Genomic DNA, 20436 nt, shown 5'->3' with positions numbered 1-20436 from the left:
CTTCTTCCTGCCTGAAAATTGCAAGGTCAAAGACATACAGTTGTTCTCAATCTGCAATCTATCAAAACAGTTAAACAAAAGTAGGCCCTTTTTATCTCCAGGTGATCACGCGGAGAAAGCATTAGGAACCCCTAACTAGTTGACTTTTTTCCCCAGGGATAATTCATTTATTTATAATAAAATAAAATGTTATGCTAGGCGTGCACCTTTTTCTGACTGCTCTCCTGTGTGTCACAGGCACTCCTCTCTTGTGATCACTCCTCTCCTGTCATGCTGATGTAGGTGTAGGTTCCTGACAATGGACTACATAAATTCACACAAATATACTTTTCACCCATAATGACTGGGATTACAGGTTGTGAGATTTCTTCAAAAACTGTGTAGCCTCCGTTCTTATATTTACACAGTGCAAAAAATATTGCAATAGGCTATATGATTTTGATAAACCAAAGTAAACTGAAGGAAATAAGTTTACACAAGGCCTTTGGAAGCCGGAACTCTGCTGTGGAGGCTGCAGGGGGCCTAGCTTCCGGTCCTCTCATGTCACCCAGCCCCAACTCTCCCTAGCTGCGGTCGCACAACGAGCTTCTGACATCAGTGCACGCCGGGCTTCTCTGATGTCGGTGTGCGCTGGAAGCAAGCTCAACTTCCGCCACGCACCGGCATGAGAGGTTCGGCGTGGCACAGTGTTGGTGTCATATCTGCCAGGTTCTCAGATCTTTTTTTTCTTTCTATATTGCAGTGAAAGGAAAAGATCAAGATAAGCCAGATGTGAAGACATTTAAAGGTAACACAGTTGTGTGTTTTCTGGTATGAGATGCATTATATAAATCCATTCTTTTCATGTTGCCTTCAATGTGACCTATGTAGACTTCCATATTTCCAAACAACATTGAAGTAACTTCTGGGTGTGAAACCGTTCAAATTATTCTTTCTTAATATTCACCCAGACCACGAACTTGTTTTTCTTCCAGAGAGCTGGTATTGCCCTGCCTTTAAAGTATTCTACAATTTAGTTAGTGTTAACGTTTTTTTTTATATATAGTAACACAGCAAGTATCTTGTGTAGTGTAAAAACATTTTTATTTGGACTATCTTAGACATTTGATAACCTTGGAAAAGGTGTGAAATTGGCAGCCTTCCTAAAAAATAAAAACCAAATCATCACGTATGTACCATACTGTATATTACTCGGGTACTATAGTTTGCCTATAAAGTTGTCAATTATGTCAAAGTCACTTGACATTCTTACTTCCCAGAGGACTTAAAGATACATTTTGAAGGTTGTTTGTGACTTGGTGATGCACAAATGTGAGAAATGTTGCGCAAATTACCAATTGTTGCATATTTCTTCAAACATTTGCAAGACTTTTATCACAGTTAACCAAGGATATCATCATGCATCTGTGATCTTCTTATCCTACATAATACTGTAATAATAATAATAAGCAACACAAAGCAATGCTTTGTTGGCCCCTTTGACAGTAAACAGATAATTATACCCTTTTTTTCTACAGTGTCCTCAATGTAGTTTGTGAGTTTAGGATGACATATATGTTTCCTTCTTCCAGCTGCAGCTCCAGTACAAGTACATTCCCCAGCGAGGAGCCCAAAAAACAATGCCTTACTGGAAGCTGCTGGACCAAGTCATGTGGCTATTAATGCCATTTCTGCCAACATGGACTCCTACTCTAGCAGCAGGACTGCTGCCCTCAAGAAGCAGCCAATTCACATGGAAGCTACTCATTTTGGAGACCTGGGTAAGAGACTAGAACATTTGATCTCAGTTTTTATGTGTTATTACTGATAAAAGATAGTTGTGCTCATCTGGAATTTTCCAATTATGTTTCCTTTTCAATATTGTTTAGTAACTAAATACGTGTAGCTGTGTGCATGTTTGTAACCATATTAATTGGGTTTGGTCCATTTTGTTTTATTTTATATCTGTGGTGTTGAAAGTATTTTTTTGTGCTTGGTGATATAATGGGGAAGTTATTCAACTGTATTCTATGTTCCTGTTAAAATATTGTGTTAATTTTTTTAATGAAATGGTATAGCTACACAAAATATGCATCTTATACTATATTAGTGAAAGCACTGTATGCCTGCCTGCCTGCATGCATGCATGCCAGCCTGCCTGCCTGCCTGGATGTCCGGTGTCCCTAGGGGAAATCTCATTGGTCCCTTGGGCCGCCCCCGCACACCTCTCATTGGCCTGAGGCGGAGTGACGACCAAAGGACACACACACAGGGACACACACACAGGGACACACACACACAGGGACACACACACACAGGGACACACACACACAGGGACACATACACACACACAGGGACACACACACACACACACACACAGGGACACACACTCTCCCCCGTCAGTTGGACCGCAGCTCACCTTCCACACCCCCCCCCCCCCCCTCCTCTCCCGGTGCCCCTCCTCTCCCGGTGCCCCTCCTCTCCCGGTGCCCCTCACTCTCTCCCCCCTCCCCACCTCACCCAAATCCCCACGCTCCGCAACATCCCCAGCCGCACCATCACCCTCACCGTGCGCCGCGGAGGAAGCGCGGCCCTGCTGCTCAGCAGCAAACTCCAGGCTCCTTCCCCCTCGCGGCGCGGCCCGGGCCTCCTGCTCTCCCCATCACGTGCGCCGCTACCGGAGAGGGGAAGAGCGGTGCGGGACTCCCCATCACGTGTGACGCTACCGGAGAGGGGAAGTGCGGCGCGGGACTCCCCATCACGTGCGCCGCTACCGGAGAGGGGAAGCGCGGCGCGGGACTCCCCATCACGTGTGACGCTACCGGAGAGGGGAAGTGCGGCGCGGGACTCCCCATCACGTGCGCCGCTACCGGAGAGGGGAAGCGCGGCGCGGGACTCCCCATCACGTGCGCCGCTACCGGAGAGGGGAAGCGCGGGCCGGGCCTCCTGCTCTCCCCATCACGTGCGCCGCTACCGGAGAGGGGAAGCGCGGGCCGGGCCTCCTGCTCTCCCCATCACGTGCGCCGCTACCGGAGAGGGGAAGCGCGGGCCGGGCCTCCTGCTCTCCCCATCACGTGCGCCGCTACCGGAGAGGGGAAACGCGGCGCGGGACTCCTGCCACTCTTGCCCCCCCCCCCCAGCTTCCCGAACTCACCTCCTGCCCCAGCCAGATGCCACGGGGTCAAGGTAAGTCACACACCGTCTCCCACCCACGCACTGTCACCCAGTCACCCACACACCCACCCAGTCACTTTCACCCACCCAGCCACTCAGTCACCCACCCACTCAGTCACCCACCCACTCAGTCACCCACTCACTTAGTCACCCACCCACTCACTTAGTCACCCACCCACTCACTCAGTCACCCACCCACTCACTCAGTCACCCACCCACTCACTCACTCAGTCACCCACCCACTCACTCAGTCACCCACCCACACACCCACCCAGTCACCCACTCAGTCACCCACCCAGTCACCCACTCAGTCACCCACCCACACACCCACCCAGTCACCCACCCACACACCCACCCAGTCACTTTCACCCAGTCACCCACTTTCACCCAGTCACCCACCCACCCACTCAGTCACCCACCCACTCAGTCACCCACCCACTCAGTCACCCAGTCACCCACCCATTCAGTCACCCAGTCACCCATTCAGTCAGTCACCCAGTCACCCACCCATTCAGTAAGTCAGTCACCCACTCACCCACCCACTCACTCACTCAGTCACCCACCCACTCAGTCACCCAGTCACCCACCCATTCAGTCACCCATTCAGTCAGTCACCCAGTCACCCACCCATTCAGTCAGTCAGTCACCCACTCACCCACCCAGTCAGTTACCCACTCACCCACCCAGTCAGTCACCCACTCACCCACCCAGTCAGTCACCCAGTCAGTCACCCACTCACCCACCAAGTCAGTCACCCACTCACCCACCCAGTCAGTCACTCACTCACCCACCCAGTCAGTCACCCACTCACCCACCCAGTCAGTCACCCACTCACCCACCCAGTCACTCACCCACCCAGTCAGTCACTCACCCACCCAGTCAGTCACTCACCCACCCAGTCAGTCTCCCACTCACCCACCCACCGACCCAACTCACCCACCCAACCACCGACCCAAAGTCACCCACCGACCCAAAGTCACCCACCCACCGACCCAAAGTCAAACCGACCCAAAGTCACCCACCGACCCAAAGTCACATACCCACCGACCCAAAGTCACACACCCACCGACCCAAAGTCAAACCGACCCAAAGTCACCCACCCACCGACCCAAAGTCACCCACCCATGACCCAAAGTCAAACCGACCCAAAGTCACCCACCCACCCACTCAGTCAAGTATCACACACCCACCCAGTCACCCACACACTCAGTCAACTCAGTCACCCACCTAGCTGTCAAGGGGGGGGGGGGAAGCCTAACCCTGTCGTACGCCCCCCCAAAATTACATCCCGGGCAACGCCGGGTCTCTCAGCTAGTACCGTATAAAGTTAATTTATTAAATACATATAAAGTTACAATATATTCGTCCATCTGTGTTACTAAACCCTGGGTTTTTATAATGCTTACTTTGGGGGAGCAGGCCACCATTCTTTTTTGCTGCCTGCCTTCTTGGTCCCCCAGCTGCTTGTCTGAGGCTCAATGCTTCAGTACCATAAGGTCCTGGGATATTACTTGAAAGCCCCTTTACAGTATGTCATATGACTGCCCTGCAACATCACGGGAACAGCCCATTTTGTCGCCGCCTTTCCTTCTTGGCTCAGTGGCTTTTGGGATCACTGAACCTGACTGTGTTGAACAAACGTAAATCTTTTAATTTCTTGTTTCTTTTCATAGGGCGATCCTGTCTGAATTATGAGGCCCAGGACACCAAGTCTAGCCTTTCAAAGACCCTGGAGCAGGTGCTACAAGACAGTGTTTCGCTCCCATATTTTATCCAGTTTATGGAGCTCCGCAGAATGGAACATTTGGTAAAATTCTGGCTGGAGTCTAAAAGTTTTCACTCCACCACTTGGTCCCGTATAAGAGCATTCAGTCTGAATACCGTCAAGCACAGCTCATTGGCAGAACCAGTATCTCCATCTCCAAAAAGACTTGACCTGTCAGTAACGTCACCACCTACATCTACTGATCAGCAGCTTCAAGATTCCACCAAAATCCCACATCATTCATCCAGGTTGAAAAGATTGGATTCAGGGGCGAAGCTGAGCAGTGCTCCAAATCATTTACGGTCTGAACAGAAGATGGGAGGCGCACCAGCCACCCAACTAGAACTGTGCAAGGATCAAACTTTCCCTACATATGAGCCGTCTTCCAAGCTTACTGCATCAAATAGAAACAGTCCTACAAATGAAGGACTTAAAGACATGTCACAGAAATTAATGAAGAGTAAGTGCACTGTTTACAAGCTCACAGAGCATGTAAAGTCTTTGTTGGTTTAATCTTTTAACCCCTCAACTTCTCTGCTTCTTGCACTCATCCAACTCCCATTCAATGCTGGAGGGGACCACTACATGCTGCTTTACAGTGGGGCTCCAGCCTTGAGGAATCCATTGCAGGGCATTCTCATCTCTAAAGATTGGAATAATCTGATCCAATACCTGGAATGCATTATTGCATCTGATGTTCGACTGGGTGTTTTCAAAATGCACTGCATGTTACAGCAGAAATTACAGAAAACAATAGTTGGAAACGGTATTGGTTCTATAGATGGAATATCAGAATTATTGATATCTAAACTTCTCAAACATTTTGCTATTTATCCTGGCCTAACTTTTATCTTTTTCATTGTTTTGCTAAGTAATGTGGGGGGTTATGCTTTTTGGTTTGTCTAGGCCTGCCGCTTGTAATTTAGGACGTTTTTAGGTTATGTCCTGGTCATACCACTATCGTTTAGTTGGTGTGAGTGAGTGTTGCTCTGTGAACTCCCCAATTTTATTTCGTGATTAACAATCATTCTAAATGAGTGTAGTAAAATACAACGTAGTTATATTTGATGAGTAGCAGATACAGTTCTGGAGGGAAGGTTTAATCTCAGAACCTTCTGACGGTTTATGTGCAACAAATCATTTAAGTAAGAAACAAAAGTAAAATAGTGAGAACCATATTTCCTTAGACCCGTGGCTTGTCTGAATATACACCCAGGCCTAGATACACAAAGCCATGCTAATCTTCACCACGCCTTTACTAGCCTTCATATGAAAGGGAGTAAAGGAGGGCTAATGTTTTTGCACCCGTTTTTGGATCTTGGCCATCGTGTTTCAATTGGCCCCTGCAGAAATCGACTAAAGGACGATTAATATGTTCACAATGCCTCTCTTGGCAATCAAATAAAAGCAATAAAGTTGTTTTGCAGCCGTACTATATTTTACGTCCGATTCTCTAGTAAGCTGCTGTCTTATATTGTTCTAGCATATTACACTCACTAAAACTTTGGTAGGTAAAATGTAATTTACTGTATGTTCATATGTTACCAAGTGTAAACATGATAGAGATTCATCGGACATTGTGTATATTATAATGCATTTTATTGCAAAAGTGAAGATGATTGCAAATGTTTCTTTCAAACTAAGAGTTCACATCCTCTGTATACCATTCTTCTTCCTTTTTTTTTTTTTTGATGAAAGTAAAATGTACAAGAAATCCATCATTAGATGCATGTGTTGCAATGGAGAATCTTTTGTATCACATGTTTAATTGAACATTTCTTTCTCTGAAGAACAAAAAAACCATATGTATATTTTTTGCCTTGTGTGTTCTTGTGATGTATTTTAACATTTTAGTTGCATTCTCTATAGCAATGAAGGCTTGTTATCTCCTTGACTCGCTTTTGAAGTGTTCTGTAGAAAAGATGAAGAAAAATGTTGTCAGGTGGTATCATGGGCAAAAAGTAGCACTAATCCCGATTGCAGTTACCTCCAGACAACCTCCTTTTCATCCGGTATCCAAAGTTGTAATTAATGCAGGCAAACCAACATACAAGACCCCCTATGCATTTAACGTGCTTGATATGTACAGCCAACATCTTTGTTTTAAATTGATTCTCAAACTTCTATGTGAATTAAATGAACAGTAAACCAGTGGATTTTTAAGCAATCTTGGGTACAGTCGGAGTAGGATCTCAATGCTAACACGTTGCCAAACCATAAGAGGATAGAGAGCAATAGACAATGTTTTCTTGGCATATATAATAATTTTACCCTGCAAAGTAGGACTTGTTATGCTGATATATGCGTGATATAGTTCAGTATGACAAAACCCTCTCCTAACTTGAAGCCTTGTACAATATACATGTAGTCTGTTGATTGTGAAGATAAAGCAGATGACATGAGGTTTCTCATGTAGTTGCTTATATTTATGTGGTTGTCTATTCCTCTAGGTATAGAACGGGATGCTGTTAATACTTTCACCAAATACATTTCTCCAGATGCTGCTAAACCTATACCCATTAGTGAGGAAATTAGAAGTGATATAGTAGGTAAGTGCAACTTCTGCATAGACCTGGATTTTTGGTTCACAAACAGTGATAAATGGCCTTGTTTATTAAATAAGTGCTAAGTCTTAAAGGCAACGTACAGCCCAATCGTTTGAAGGAGCTTTAAGGTGCCTTAAGGCTTCACACAGTTTAGTAAATCTGGGACGAATTATTTTTGCTGTTGCTGTCACTGAGCATGATGTTGATTTTTAGATGTGGTTTCTGTGTTAAATCTTGATTTTTCTATTGCTCACATTGTTTGGATGATTATTTGACTAGAGAATGGGTATCCCTAGTACCATTGGTACACGAGGTTCTATAAAGCTGAATTCAGTTGTTCCCTGACTCCTTAAATTTGGGTGGCTGGAGCGAGTTGAAGGGAGAAGCAAAGGAGAAGAGATTAATAAGGGGAATAAAATTAATTTTTATTAGGATCAGTGTCCGTATTTTGGGACAGCGACTCATTATGATTACATTCTGTGTATATGCGCTATATAAATAAATGTTGCTTGAATGACACACACACCCGTACAGTACAGTATGTATTTTTTATGCAGTTCATGCACCTAGGCAATACATCAGTTTCAGTGGAGTGCCACTATAATGTATGTATGTGTTATATATATTTTACGCATACATTATAGTGGCACTCCACTGAAACTGATGTAATGCCTGGGTGCATGAACTGCAAAAAAAATTGGAATGGAAGGATAGCAGGCACTCCAGGTCTTGTGGAAAAATGACAAGAGTTTAATACACAGATCAACTTTTCGGTTCTCTCAAGAGCCTTTCTCAAGTTCTATTCATAATGATAAAGACCAGTATAGGAAAACAAAACATCACACACCGCTTCCCATATATACCCCGCCTCAGCACATCCAGGCACAGAACCTCTTATCCAACACACACCACTCTGTCAAATTGTGGACTGTGTCTATTTACTAGTCAGTTGCATATTTCCAACTTCCATCATCCTACTGTATGCTGCTAATTAGGGGGATAACACAGAACAGTCTGTGGACAAATGAAAGATAAAAACTTTGCTTTTGAGTCTTCTTAACTTGCAAATAGAGGCTTGAACAATGGTCCCTACAAACCTTTCAACAGTAACATTTTGGGTAGATATGATTTAAAGGTACAGTTCCATTTAGTAGTGTATACTGTATATATGACTTGTGAATAAAATGAAAGCGCAGCGTTTTTGAATACATTCTGTATCATTTTAATGGTCTTTCATAATTAGATCTATTAAAAAAAGCTTTCTAAATTTAGACCTGAGAACCTCCTTGCAAAGAGCGCATTGAGAAATATCAAGGAAAATTGTGACATAATTATTTCTAAGATCAAAGAGCTAACCAAGAAGTCCTACTGTGTATTTACTATTCCCTCTGCCATTCCTACTTCACCTCAGCTGCCTTAGATTGTTATCTTGAATTTGCTGTCTGTGTTAAAGCTGCAGTTCAAGCAATATCCTACGTGTGGTATTTTTTTATATATATATATATATATATATATATATATATATATATCTCAGTTCTGTACTATGAGAAAATACATGTAGCATTTTTTTGGGGGGAAAAACAACAATTTTTAAAGACATTTTTAATGTATGCTAATGTAACAAGCATTTCTGTTTCTATAGCAACCATTTGCAAAGTCACATCCTCTTTCTCTTCTGAGAGAGGCTCTAGCACACAACCTTTTGCCTTCTCTCTAGCATTGTACCAATTGTATCTAGTTGTGTAGAAAGCCAGTGCATCAGAAAAAACAAGTCCTGTTTGGCATAATAAACTGAGGTTTAGGATAAACTCCTTCAATGTAAGCATATAGCATAACAAAGCCCTAATAGGGTTAGGGGACTAGTACCTAATGCCAGCGGCACCATAAATAAATAGTACAGACCAACGTCCCATATATCAGAGAAAAAAGGGGTACAGCGACCCACAAAGTGAACTCGCTCAGTTTCTCCTGGAGTATCCAATCTCAGAATCTTCACAGGCGTGCAATCTCCCAGGTGATGGCAGGAACAAGTAGAAAAATAAGGCAGTGCACTGCCCAAAGTAACAGAAGGAGGCTGTGTCACCTTGATAAAGGGCATTTTTGCCTGAAACTAGTTGGTGGACCCCTGCTGTGACCTAGGGGGGACCCTTTTGTCCACTTTTTATGTAATAAATCTATTTTTTGTTGCTTAAAACCGTGAGCCTCCTTCTGTTACTTTGGGCAGTGCACTGCCTTATTTTCCAATTGTATCTAGTGCCTGCCTGGTCACATGATCTTCCACTTAGAACTTTGCATCTTGGGTAATCTTCTGCAGCACTAACAGTAATTTTAAGAACCCCGGAGCCGAATCAGTGCCGGTCGATCACAGGAGAACGGATCGATCGGCAGCTTAGCTAATCACTTGTCGGTGTGCAGATTGTATTGATGCACTTATTGAATGGTTAAATAAATAAATACATTTTTAAAAACAGCAGCTTGATCTGCAGCTTTAAACTTTTGGGATCCTCTGTAAATCAGTATTGCCGAAGAGCGAGAACTCCTGAAACCTTGTCCTAAAATATCATTTGTTATTTGAAATAAAATCCCCTAACGCTGAAGTACACATTCTGCAGTACAAAAAGGAGCAAAGCATTCAAAATACACATTTGCACAAGACTGGGTTTGAGATTTCAAGCAATGTTTAGGAATACAATTGTAATCATTTTTGGTAATACACATTAAGGCCCATACAGTATTTCCAAAGCGGTGTTATTCCATTAGGCCCCTTCCGGAACTGGTAGATCCCTTTCAGCCTGTTGGAGTGAATGGACTGTAAGGTGTTTCTGGTGCTAGAATGTATCTTACGGAATAGAACTGATTAGAGAATCTGGGACAACATGTTTTTACATTTCGTTTTTTTAGAATAGAAAACATCTGAAGTATAAAATCAAAAAGAAAAAATAAAGTTTGTTAAGAAATGATATTTGAGGCAGCCCAGTGGAGCTTACGTTCCCCTTGCAAACAATCAACAGTTTTTTTCGCAAATTGCAAATGTTATGTTTATGGTTTTGGATTCCCTCTGTAATTAAGGCTATCCCTGCATTTAGTGCAATGCAAACTAAGAATACATTATAATGTAGTTCATTGATGTACTGTATTGAAGAGCTTGCAACACAATCCTGGCACATAATGTACAACAATGTGGCTCATGTGACATATATTCATCATACACTGCTGAAGTATTATAAAATATGACAGAAATACATGGCTGCTTGAAAGTATAATTGGTGACGATTTCATCTTTTGCAGCCAAGATCTGTGGGGAAGATGGGCAAGTGGATCCCAATTGCTTTGTTACAGCACAATCCATAGTGTTTAACGCCATGGACCAAGAGTAAGTTTTTCCTTAGGTGCATTAACATTTTATCATTTAATCTTTACTGGGTTCAGACTTTAATAGAGTGTTTCTTTTGTGCTCAAGCACTCAGATTCTGTAAGGCTGCGCTTATAGTGCCTGGTGATGCGACGTCGCTCCAAATCAAATACATTGAATCCGTCGCATGCACTTATAGTAAGCGCGACGGAGCGACAAATTTTGGAAGCCAGTGATATTTGATTTTTTTTTTAGACAGTCGACACATGTGACGGTCTCTAAACCAATCACAGAGCGCTGCCCGCCTCCTTGGTGACGTAACTGGAATTGTCGCCACCAATGTCGCTTAAAACTAAAGTGCAACTTTTGCCGGTGGCGACGGGTGACGTCATCGCGTCGCCGGCACTATAAACGCGGCCTAAGGCAGAACTAATACAATTTCTGAGTGCTAGCATTTGAAATAATTTCAATAAAGTCCAGTAATTTCACCATGAAAGTTAGAAAACGAAAAAGTATGAAGATTTTTGATACCTAGATAAGCAGACTGTCATTGTTCCAAACATTATGGTCTAGATCAACTAAGTGATATTTATAGACACCGGGAATATAATAGAGCTGCGTAGTAAACATGGGTCTTTATCTACTAACACATTTAAAATAAATCGATACTAGAATTGTCCCTTCTGTGTCTGTAACGTATTTAGTAATGTCTACCATAGATGGTAAATGAGGGATAAGCTAATACTAGTATTGCTGAGCATACAGTTCTTCCACTGCAGCCAGGGATTCTGGGTAATGACATACAAATGAGCACACAGTGTGTCACCTTTTTTGCTTCTTGTACATTTTAACATGGACCCCTCAAAGTTTATGCCTGCCGTATTAGTGTTTTCGCAACAGCCTGGGATAAAGTACATAACTAGTATAAACCTACTTACAGATATCTAGTTAAACATTTTGGGTCTCAGTCAGGGTTGTCACCACTCCGGGTTTCACCCAGAGATTACAGGTTTTTGTCCATGTATCTCTGGGCTACGTGTTTACCTAGTAAAACTCCGGGGGGCGGCAGTGGCGTCTCCCGGTATCTCTCCTTGCAACTACTGACAATATGGCTGTGCCGCGTCAAACGGGAACGGTTCGTGACGTACAGTAACAGCATCATGTGACACTCGTTGCCATGACAAGATGCAACGTGCCAGCATGTGCCGCCGCCGCCGCCGCCACATTGCCATGACAACGTGCCGTCATGTGACGCCTAGGCGCCATAAGGCGTCCCGTTGTCATGGCAATGCGGCTCCATTTCATGCTTGACGGGAGTTGCTGGGGGAGATGTCCGGAGGATGCCATGAGACGCAGCTGAAGGTAAGCTCTACATTTAAAAAAATATATATTAAGTTTCTCCGGGTTGGCCTTCAATAAAAGGTGGCAAACCTGGTCTCAGTGTGAGGTTGGTTACTGGCTTTGCAATGTGAAGCTTGAAGTGCTAAAACCAGACACAAAGTATGTTATGGTGAGTAGAAAAGTGACAAAAACCCTCATGTACAGCAAATAAAAACACCACTTTTCAGCACATTCAAATGTCACGTATCTGTTCCGAGTATAACAGTGACGCAGTGACCTGACACCTGTTTTTGATGGTTACTCTTCTTGTCGTTGTGTATAGGCACTTTTCTGAATTTTTGCGAAGTCACCATTTCTGTAAATACCAGATCGAGGTGCTGACTGGTGGAACCGTTTACCTGTCTGATATACTTTTCTGTGAATCGGCGTTGTTTTATTTCTCAGAGGTGAGTTTATGATACTGCTTCAAGTTTTAATTTGTCTGATTAAAAATAAGGGACATATCTGCCTAAGGATGCGTTTATAGTGCCGGCGACGCGACCGATGACATCACCCGTCGCCACCGGCAAAAGTTGCACTTTCGTTTTAAGCGACGTCGCTGGCGACAAGGCCAATGATGTCACCATGGAGGAGGGCAGCGCTTTGTGATTGGTTTAGAGACAGTCACATGTGGCGACTGTTGCTAAAAAAAAAAAAAAATCAAATATCACTGGCTTCCAAAATTTTGGTCGTTTGTCGCGCTTACTATAAGCACATGCGTCGGATTCAATGTATTTGTTTTTGGAGCGGCGTCGCTAGGCACTATAAGCGCAACCTAACCCAGTCAGGGAAGCGAACGGTGTCAAACTGACACCCTTTATTCTATAAGGCGGAGGTTTTTTCCTATATAAGAGACCACTCCAATTATTAACGTTTGTGTGGAGGTGCAATATGCCGAAAGTAATAGAAAAACCATGGACTGCAGGAAAGAATCGAAGTGAATTGTGAGGTATGTTGGGAATTGCTACTAAAGTCTTCAGGGGTTGAGAACCACTGATCGAAGATGTTACAAAGGGTTATTTACAGTAAGGTCAATTCAAATGTGGAATTCATTACCCATGTAGACTGTAAGGGCAGATACAATAGATATGTTCAAAAAAATGTTGGACATCTTTTTGGAAAAGATATGTATACAGGAATATACCAAATAAGTAAACATGGAAAGGCTGTTGATACAGGAAGAAATCCAATTGCCATTATTGGAGTCAGGAAGGAATTTAATTTTTTCCCTTAGACAGCATTGGACAATGTTTCACTAGGATTTTTAGTTTGCCTTTCTCTGGACCAATATTCTGTAAATACAAATATAGGATAAGTATCTATCTTTCGTCTAAATTTAACATAGTTTGAACTCGATGGACATTTGTCTTTTATTTAAACCTCTTCTTCTATGTAACTATTATGCAACTGTTACCCAAATCCTTGTAGATAAACTATTGATGTAATTAGTGAATTGGAGAGACTGATGTTATGGGATTCAATGATTTGACCTGTAATATCCTACTAATTTAGTCACATTCTATTCAGCCAATTTCTCTGTGTGGGGCCATAAAAGGTCTCATCAGTGTTGGAGGGGTTAGGAGAAAACAACTACATTTTAAGGATCAGTTTGAGAAAATGCCACTACAGAAAGATCTGCATATTTGGACTTGATTATATCACAGTTGAACATCTATTGAGCTACTTATTTCAGTATTTTAATTAGAGAGGAACAGAATTCCTCCCGAGTCCCACTATCTGTGTACTGTGCATAGAATGTAGGTGAGAGGGTGCTAGTTCCAATATACGTAGGACATTCTTAGCGAATGTTTAAAGGTGAGCAAGTCAAGTTGAGTACTTTTTGGTTAGGGGGTTTAAAAAAAAATATGTTTAACGGTCTTGTATATTTAGGCACACAGACTACCGCATGCACACCTAAAGAAATATAACGGATACTAATAAAGCTGGCATATGAACCAATGAAATATAGGAAGCTAGCGGTGCTCCAAGGACAAGAATCATAGGGACACAAAACAAAAAAGAATCCTGAAAGGAGCACTCCAGTATATCCAAATAATAAACAATTTATTGATACAATAAAAACAGGGGAGAAGGGATAAAATGGGAGGGGACAAGAGACTACGTGACACGGGGCCACAGACATGAAAGCCTAGGGGTACGGGACAGATTCAGTGACATAACCAAACAAAACACCAAGTCACAGAAAAAATGATACTGCAGACACAGCAAAGTACAATAGTGCCAAACAGCACAAACCAACTCATATAAGAGAACCTGATGATAGAGGTAAGTTGGTCAGTATAATACAGAGTGCACAAACATACCTAAACTGAACAATAAGATGGAAAGGGCAGCAAACTTTGCTGGAAACAGAGCTGTGCAAAGGTGAATACATGCATGAACAGCTACTTAAGCACAAAAAGTGTTGCATGAAAGTAATGTCCAGTATCAAAACATTTAGAGTGTTGTTGGTAGTAAGAGTCCTGTATACTTCACCACAGAATAGTATGTGGTGAGCCAGACGCTGGGTCCCGGTGTAGACTGGTAGAGAAAAGTGTCCCCTCGCCACGCTCCCACTCCTACGCGTTTCGGCGGAGCCTTCTGCTGTCTTGTATATTTATTTCAATATATTTGTGTGCTCATTTGCTTGTCATTTCCCAAATCCCTTGCTGCAATGTCTGAGAATGGGGAAAAGCAGGTTGCAGACCTGTCTGAGACGCGTTAATGTGCTCACAAGTGGGATTTTTATTTGCTGTACATGCACTTCTTTAACCCAGGCTGTGCTGAAAAGCTGTGGACAGCAGGCATAAATTTATAGGGATCCATGTTAAACTGGACATAAAGTAAAAGGTGACGCTGTGTGCTCATTTGCATGTAATTTCCCAGAATCCCTGGCTGCAGTGGAAGCACTGTATGCTAGAACAGGGGTGCGCAAACCTTTATTGCTGCTCCCCCCTTGTGCTCGCGCGCCCCCTTACTTTAGTGCAGCGTCAAATGATGTTGCGGGGTCATGTGACGTGATGTCATTTGACGCCACGCTGCCATGGATACACATCCAGAAGCCAGCTGAATCTCGGTATGTTCAGGCTGCAGAAGCCTTGTGGGATCCTCCGGCATTTCATTTAAATGCCTTGGGGAAAAGCACGGGACCTCTGCAACAGCCGCGCCCTTTCCCCCCGCCCCGGAAAAATCATGCACTCCCACTTTGCGCACCCCTGTACTAGAAGATGTGGAAAAGCAGGGTTACAGACCTGTTTGAGACATGTGAATGTGCTCACAAGTAATATTTTTATTTGCTATATTTACTTCTTGAACTCATGGATTTTGGAGAGTGTAAATTTAGAGAACAAAAAAATGTTTCCCTCATTTAGCAGACATCGTTTTATTTTTATTTTTTTACAGTATATGGAAAAGGAAGATGCAGTGAACATATTGCAATTCTGGCTGGCTGCAGACAACTTTCAGTCCCAGCTTGCAGCCAAAAATGGGCAGTACGATGGGCAGGAGGCACAGAACGATGCAATGATCTTATATGATAAGTAAGTACTTACCTTTTATTCCTTATTACACTGCACTTATTTTTGGAAATTAAATCATGGCTAAAAGGTTATAAAGCAAAGGGATGTTTAGTTTAAGAATTTTTCAAGTATGTTCAGTGTTGCTTACGGTTTGCATCAATCAAACATTAGAAGATTACATTATGAAGTACTCCTAACATCTGCTAAATTGTAAGGATGGAAAGGCTAAATGCTAATGGTGAGTAAATTTATATTGTTTTGGTAATTGTTATTTTTTACTTTCAGGTATTTTTCCCTTCAAGCAACCCACCCTTTGGGGTTTGACGACTCTGTGCGGCTGGAAATGGAATCCAACATCTGCAGGGAAGGTGGGCCGCTCTCAAACTGTTTCACCACTCCATTACGTCAGGCCTGGACCACCATGGAGAAGGTGAAGGCATGCTGGGTTAACGCCTAATCTTTGCAGGCACTTGTGAATGGAGCTTTCACCGTCTCAGCCAAGGTTAACAGCATTGGAAAAGTTCACTTAAGCTTCAGGATTGAATTAAAACATTTTTAGAATCACATTCATTAACACCTGCAGTGACAAATGAATTAACAGAATCTGGAAATGTATTTTAGATTAACACCTAATCTAGTGTAGTTTAACTACCTCCTCAACATACATGATGCTGTATGTTCTATTAATGCCTAATTCAAAATAGGAAACTTTGTGAAATCCCTTTCTATGTACAACAACATCCAAAACAAGGTGCAGGTATACTTGCAGCAATAATATGAATAATGTATTAAATATAAATTGAAAAGGCCAATTGCATCAAATTCCACAAAAAACAACAATTCAAGGTATGTTTAGTTCACGTAAGAAATTTGTAGACTGCACTTCTACACAAAAACTATCTGTTTTTATAATCCGTTAAATATACAAACAGCATAACAATAGTGTAAGAAATAATACACACATTTGATTTAACAGAGGTTGCATGTCCTGTACATAGAAGAGAAGGAAGACACAAGTTCTTTAGAACATTTTTGATAGACATTATCAGTACGGCCCAAGAATACTCACACAAATACAGTAATGCCTATTAAATAGAAGTTATTGGATTTTTGTTTTGAATTTTTGAGGGTCGGTACTCTGTGCCAAGGACATACTTGAAAACGAGAGGTAACTCTCAATGTATTACTTCCTGGTAAAATATTTTATAAATAAATATTTACATTTCACTTGATTGTGGAAGGGGTGGATTTTCTGAAATAATTTGCGTCTGTTATATTAAAGGAAAATGACCTAATAGAAAAAAAGTTGGTATTTATGGATTCCAAACTTCATTTACTGCATAAAACAAATAAAAATATGACTTGTGAGCACATTAACATGTCTCAGACTGGTCTGCAACCCTGGTTTCACTATTTTCTCTTTGTATACAATGCTTCTATTGCAGTTAGGGATTCTGGGAAAGGACATGAAAATGTTAACATGGACCCCTATAAGCTTATGCTTGCAGTATTACACAGCTTTTCAGCACGGCCTGGGTTAAAGAAGTGCATAACCAGTAACCCTACTCACAGGCAGCCTAGTTACTGAATAGGAAATAATGGTTTTACATTCTGAGAAGTGATTACACCAAGGTAGAAATATAAGTTCTAAACAGAGATACTGTACTATTGATTTTAACCTTTAACAATGCAGTATTAGCAATGCATAGCCTTCCCAGCACAACCCATCACCTGAAAAAAGACTTGCATTTGCACATTACTAATATAACCACATAGTGGCTGTGAGTATAATCATATTGATGTTCTGGTGAGAAGTTGCATCCTCTTGCCCTAGAATTGTACAAACGATTAAGATTTATAGAACATAAAGGAGGAACGTTTATTAATTAATTCACACAAAACAAGGACCAGGGAACACACAAATTATCACTTGCTGTAATATATATATATAATATATATATATATATATATATATATATATATATATATATATATATATATATATATATATATATATATATGTTTAGCCTATCCCATAGCCTCTCTTGCATTCCCAGTAAAATCAACCCCACACTGATGAGACCCATCAAGGTCGAAACAGCTGTCTGTGGGTGGTTTTCTGGGTATGCACCTTAACCCTGGCTGTGCTCAAAGCTGTGACCATGCAGCAAGCTTAAGCCTATAGGGAACCATGTTAAAAATGGTTATTGAGGCAAAAAGTGACACTGTGTGCTCATGTGCATGTCATTTCCCAGAATCCCTTGCTGCAGTGGAAGTGCTGTATGCTGGGTGATAATGGGGAAAGGCGGGGTTGCTGACCTGCCTAAGACATGCAGATGAGCATACAGCTATATTTGCATATATATATATATATATATATATATATATATATATATATATACATATACATATACATATACATATATATATACATATATACAAATAAAAGGAAAGCACCTTTTCACTTGGCGCAGTATCCACTTCTGGAATTTGCTATCCATGGAAGTTGTGACAGCAAATGGCATTAAAAATAGTAAGGTGCTTATCCTATATCGTCCGAAGCAGCCAAACTGACACATGGGTCCATGTGGAATTTCTCCTGAAATCGGGGCGATTTGGCCGAATCGATGGATATAAAATAAGCCCCTGAATCTTTTCACGGGGTGGTAATCCATCTATAGATACTAGCAGGATGGACACATCTGGAAGTAGGTAGTGCTCGGCCAGAAGCCTCTAGTACTTGCCACAGACGGAAACCGATGTTAAGTGCTTAATGTGCATTCCCTTTCTTTCAACCCTATTTATTATTTTTATTTTCATTTCAGGTTTTCTTGCCTGGCTTCCTCTCCAGCAATCTATATTACCAGTACTTGAGTGATCTAATCCACTCGGTGCGTGGGGATGAGTATAGCTGGAGTGGGGCAGGGAATCCCTGTCACGGGCCCCAAGGCACTCCCAACCATGAACCCTATGCAGGCACTGCTGATAACTCTGGTTCTCAGGTACCAATGGATGGCTGCACTTTTTATATGGAGATGAAAAAGCTGTTTAGAGATCCATAAAGTTATGAAAATGACATCTAAAGATATGACCTGCATGTGTTCAAAAGATTAAATATTTCAATTTATTTTTGCAATTGAGCAACTCTGAGATGTAAACTGCAATATCAGCACTAGGCTCTTTTTACCCAGTGGCCACACATCAATCTTTTGGTGAGACCAATACATTTCAGTTCATTGGGAGAGAATATTTCCACCGTGGCAACACTTGTACCACCCCCTTCACTATAGTGGACACTAATGTTTATTATGTTTTGTTTCAGTCTAGTGTCAAAAAGAGTAAAGTTAAAATTTTGAAAAATTTCGATGAAGCAATAATTGTCGATGCTACAAGTCTGGATCCTGAATCTTTATATCAACGAACTTATGCAGGGTAAGGCCGTTTTTATTGATGGTCTTCCATGTGCGCACTTACAGTTTAAACATGCACAAAAAACAAGTTTAGGCCTTTGCCTGAGTGCATGTTGCAACATATGGAATTATGGAGAAACGCTATAGGGAATTTTAAGCCTTGTTCAAGCCTTGCGTCACATCGTTTCATACTATTTGTTTCCAGGAAAATGACTTTTGGGACGGTCAGTGATCTGGGTCAGTTCATCCGAGAGTCTGAACCTGATCCGGATGTGAAGAAATCCAAAGGTGAATGCCTTTTAACATAACCAGCCAGTAACAAAAATAGCAGAGCATCTCTAAAAGAAAATTTTTATTTTCTTACCAAAATATGGTAAGATAAAAATATATAACACAATAAAATCAATTAAAAAAATAGAAATCTGTAAATATATGCTCCACAAATTTAGCAAATCTGGTGTCACAGGTACATTTTTTATTTTAAATCTACTTCATTCAAATCAGTTGAACTTGCCAGTTACAAATAGGTCTTAACTACTAGAGGCGTGTCTACTTTCAAAGAGGTTGTCTGCTTTACTTTAGTTAAAATGAGAATATAATACTTGTTTCTGATTGACTCTCTAGGTTCAATGTTCTCCCAAGCTATGAAAAAATGGGTGCAAGGAAATACAGATGAGGTGAGCATCCTTGTTTGTTTGTTTTTTTAGCAAAACTAGAGCTAGTCAAAATAGATTCAGCGCTCAGGGTGGTGCTATGTTTGCCCAATAGCAGTGACTATAGAAAGAACGCATCCTAAGCAGGCCCATCCCTTTTGGTTCCTTAACCAAAAAAAGGTTGAAAACCACTGGTCTAGAGCATGTAGGTTTCTTTATGTGCATGTGAAAGTAGGTGTTGATGGTCAGCGTGGATTTTGAAGGTTGTAGAGAGGGAGGGAAAGGGGGTGGGGGTGACCTGAAATGTGCAGCATGGGGAAAGTAGTATGCCAACTCCTCCATTCTGTCTATTCCTTGGTCTGGGGGTGTGGCTGAGGCAGAGACCACCGTAGGAGAGAGTAGCAGGGGAGGCAGTATCTGAGGGGTGAGCCAGATTTCTGTAATGGTTAGTAGGTAGAGAGAGTTGCAAAAAATGTATCGTGTATTGCAATAAGGTTGTTGCAGACAGATCGTGCGTTATATAGGGCACAGGAAAAGGGAAGGGAGAGGTGAAATTGGAATGAGGTTGGAGTGATTGACCATGCATGGTGAAAAGGAGACGTTGGGGTAGGGTTTGTGACATGAAAGAATTGGTATGTGGATAGGGCCAGGATTAGAGG

General features: G+C 42.0%; 1 protein-coding gene across 1 annotated transcript in view; it reads left to right on the top strand.

Moving 5' to 3' along the window:
• The window catches only part of AKAP10 (A-kinase anchoring protein 10), a 37795-nt gene that overhangs the window by 12972 nt on the left and 4387 nt on the right, over positions 1-20436 (top strand). The window contains exons 2-13 of the mRNA XM_075594134.1: positions 743-787; positions 1572-1760; positions 4827-5378; positions 7369-7467; positions 10753-10837; positions 12480-12603; positions 15599-15735; positions 16000-16144; positions 18540-18716; positions 19037-19146; positions 19330-19412; positions 19749-19801. Of these exons, the coding sequence (XP_075450249.1) occupies positions 743-787; positions 1572-1760; positions 4827-5378; positions 7369-7467; positions 10753-10837; positions 12480-12603; positions 15599-15735; positions 16000-16144; positions 18540-18716; positions 19037-19146; positions 19330-19412; positions 19749-19801 (1799 nt within the window). The remainder of the gene's footprint in view (positions 1-742; positions 788-1571; positions 1761-4826; positions 5379-7368; positions 7468-10752; positions 10838-12479; positions 12604-15598; positions 15736-15999; positions 16145-18539; positions 18717-19036; positions 19147-19329; positions 19413-19748; positions 19802-20436) is intronic.

This window comes from Ascaphus truei, chromosome 3, assembly GCF_040206685.1.
Source record: "Ascaphus truei isolate aAscTru1 chromosome 3, aAscTru1.hap1, whole genome shotgun sequence".
NCBI lineage: Eukaryota > Metazoa > Chordata > Amphibia > Anura > Ascaphidae > Ascaphus > Ascaphus truei.
The sequence above is the reverse complement of the archived record's forward strand: the minus strand, read 5'-3'. Positions and strand labels throughout refer to the sequence as shown.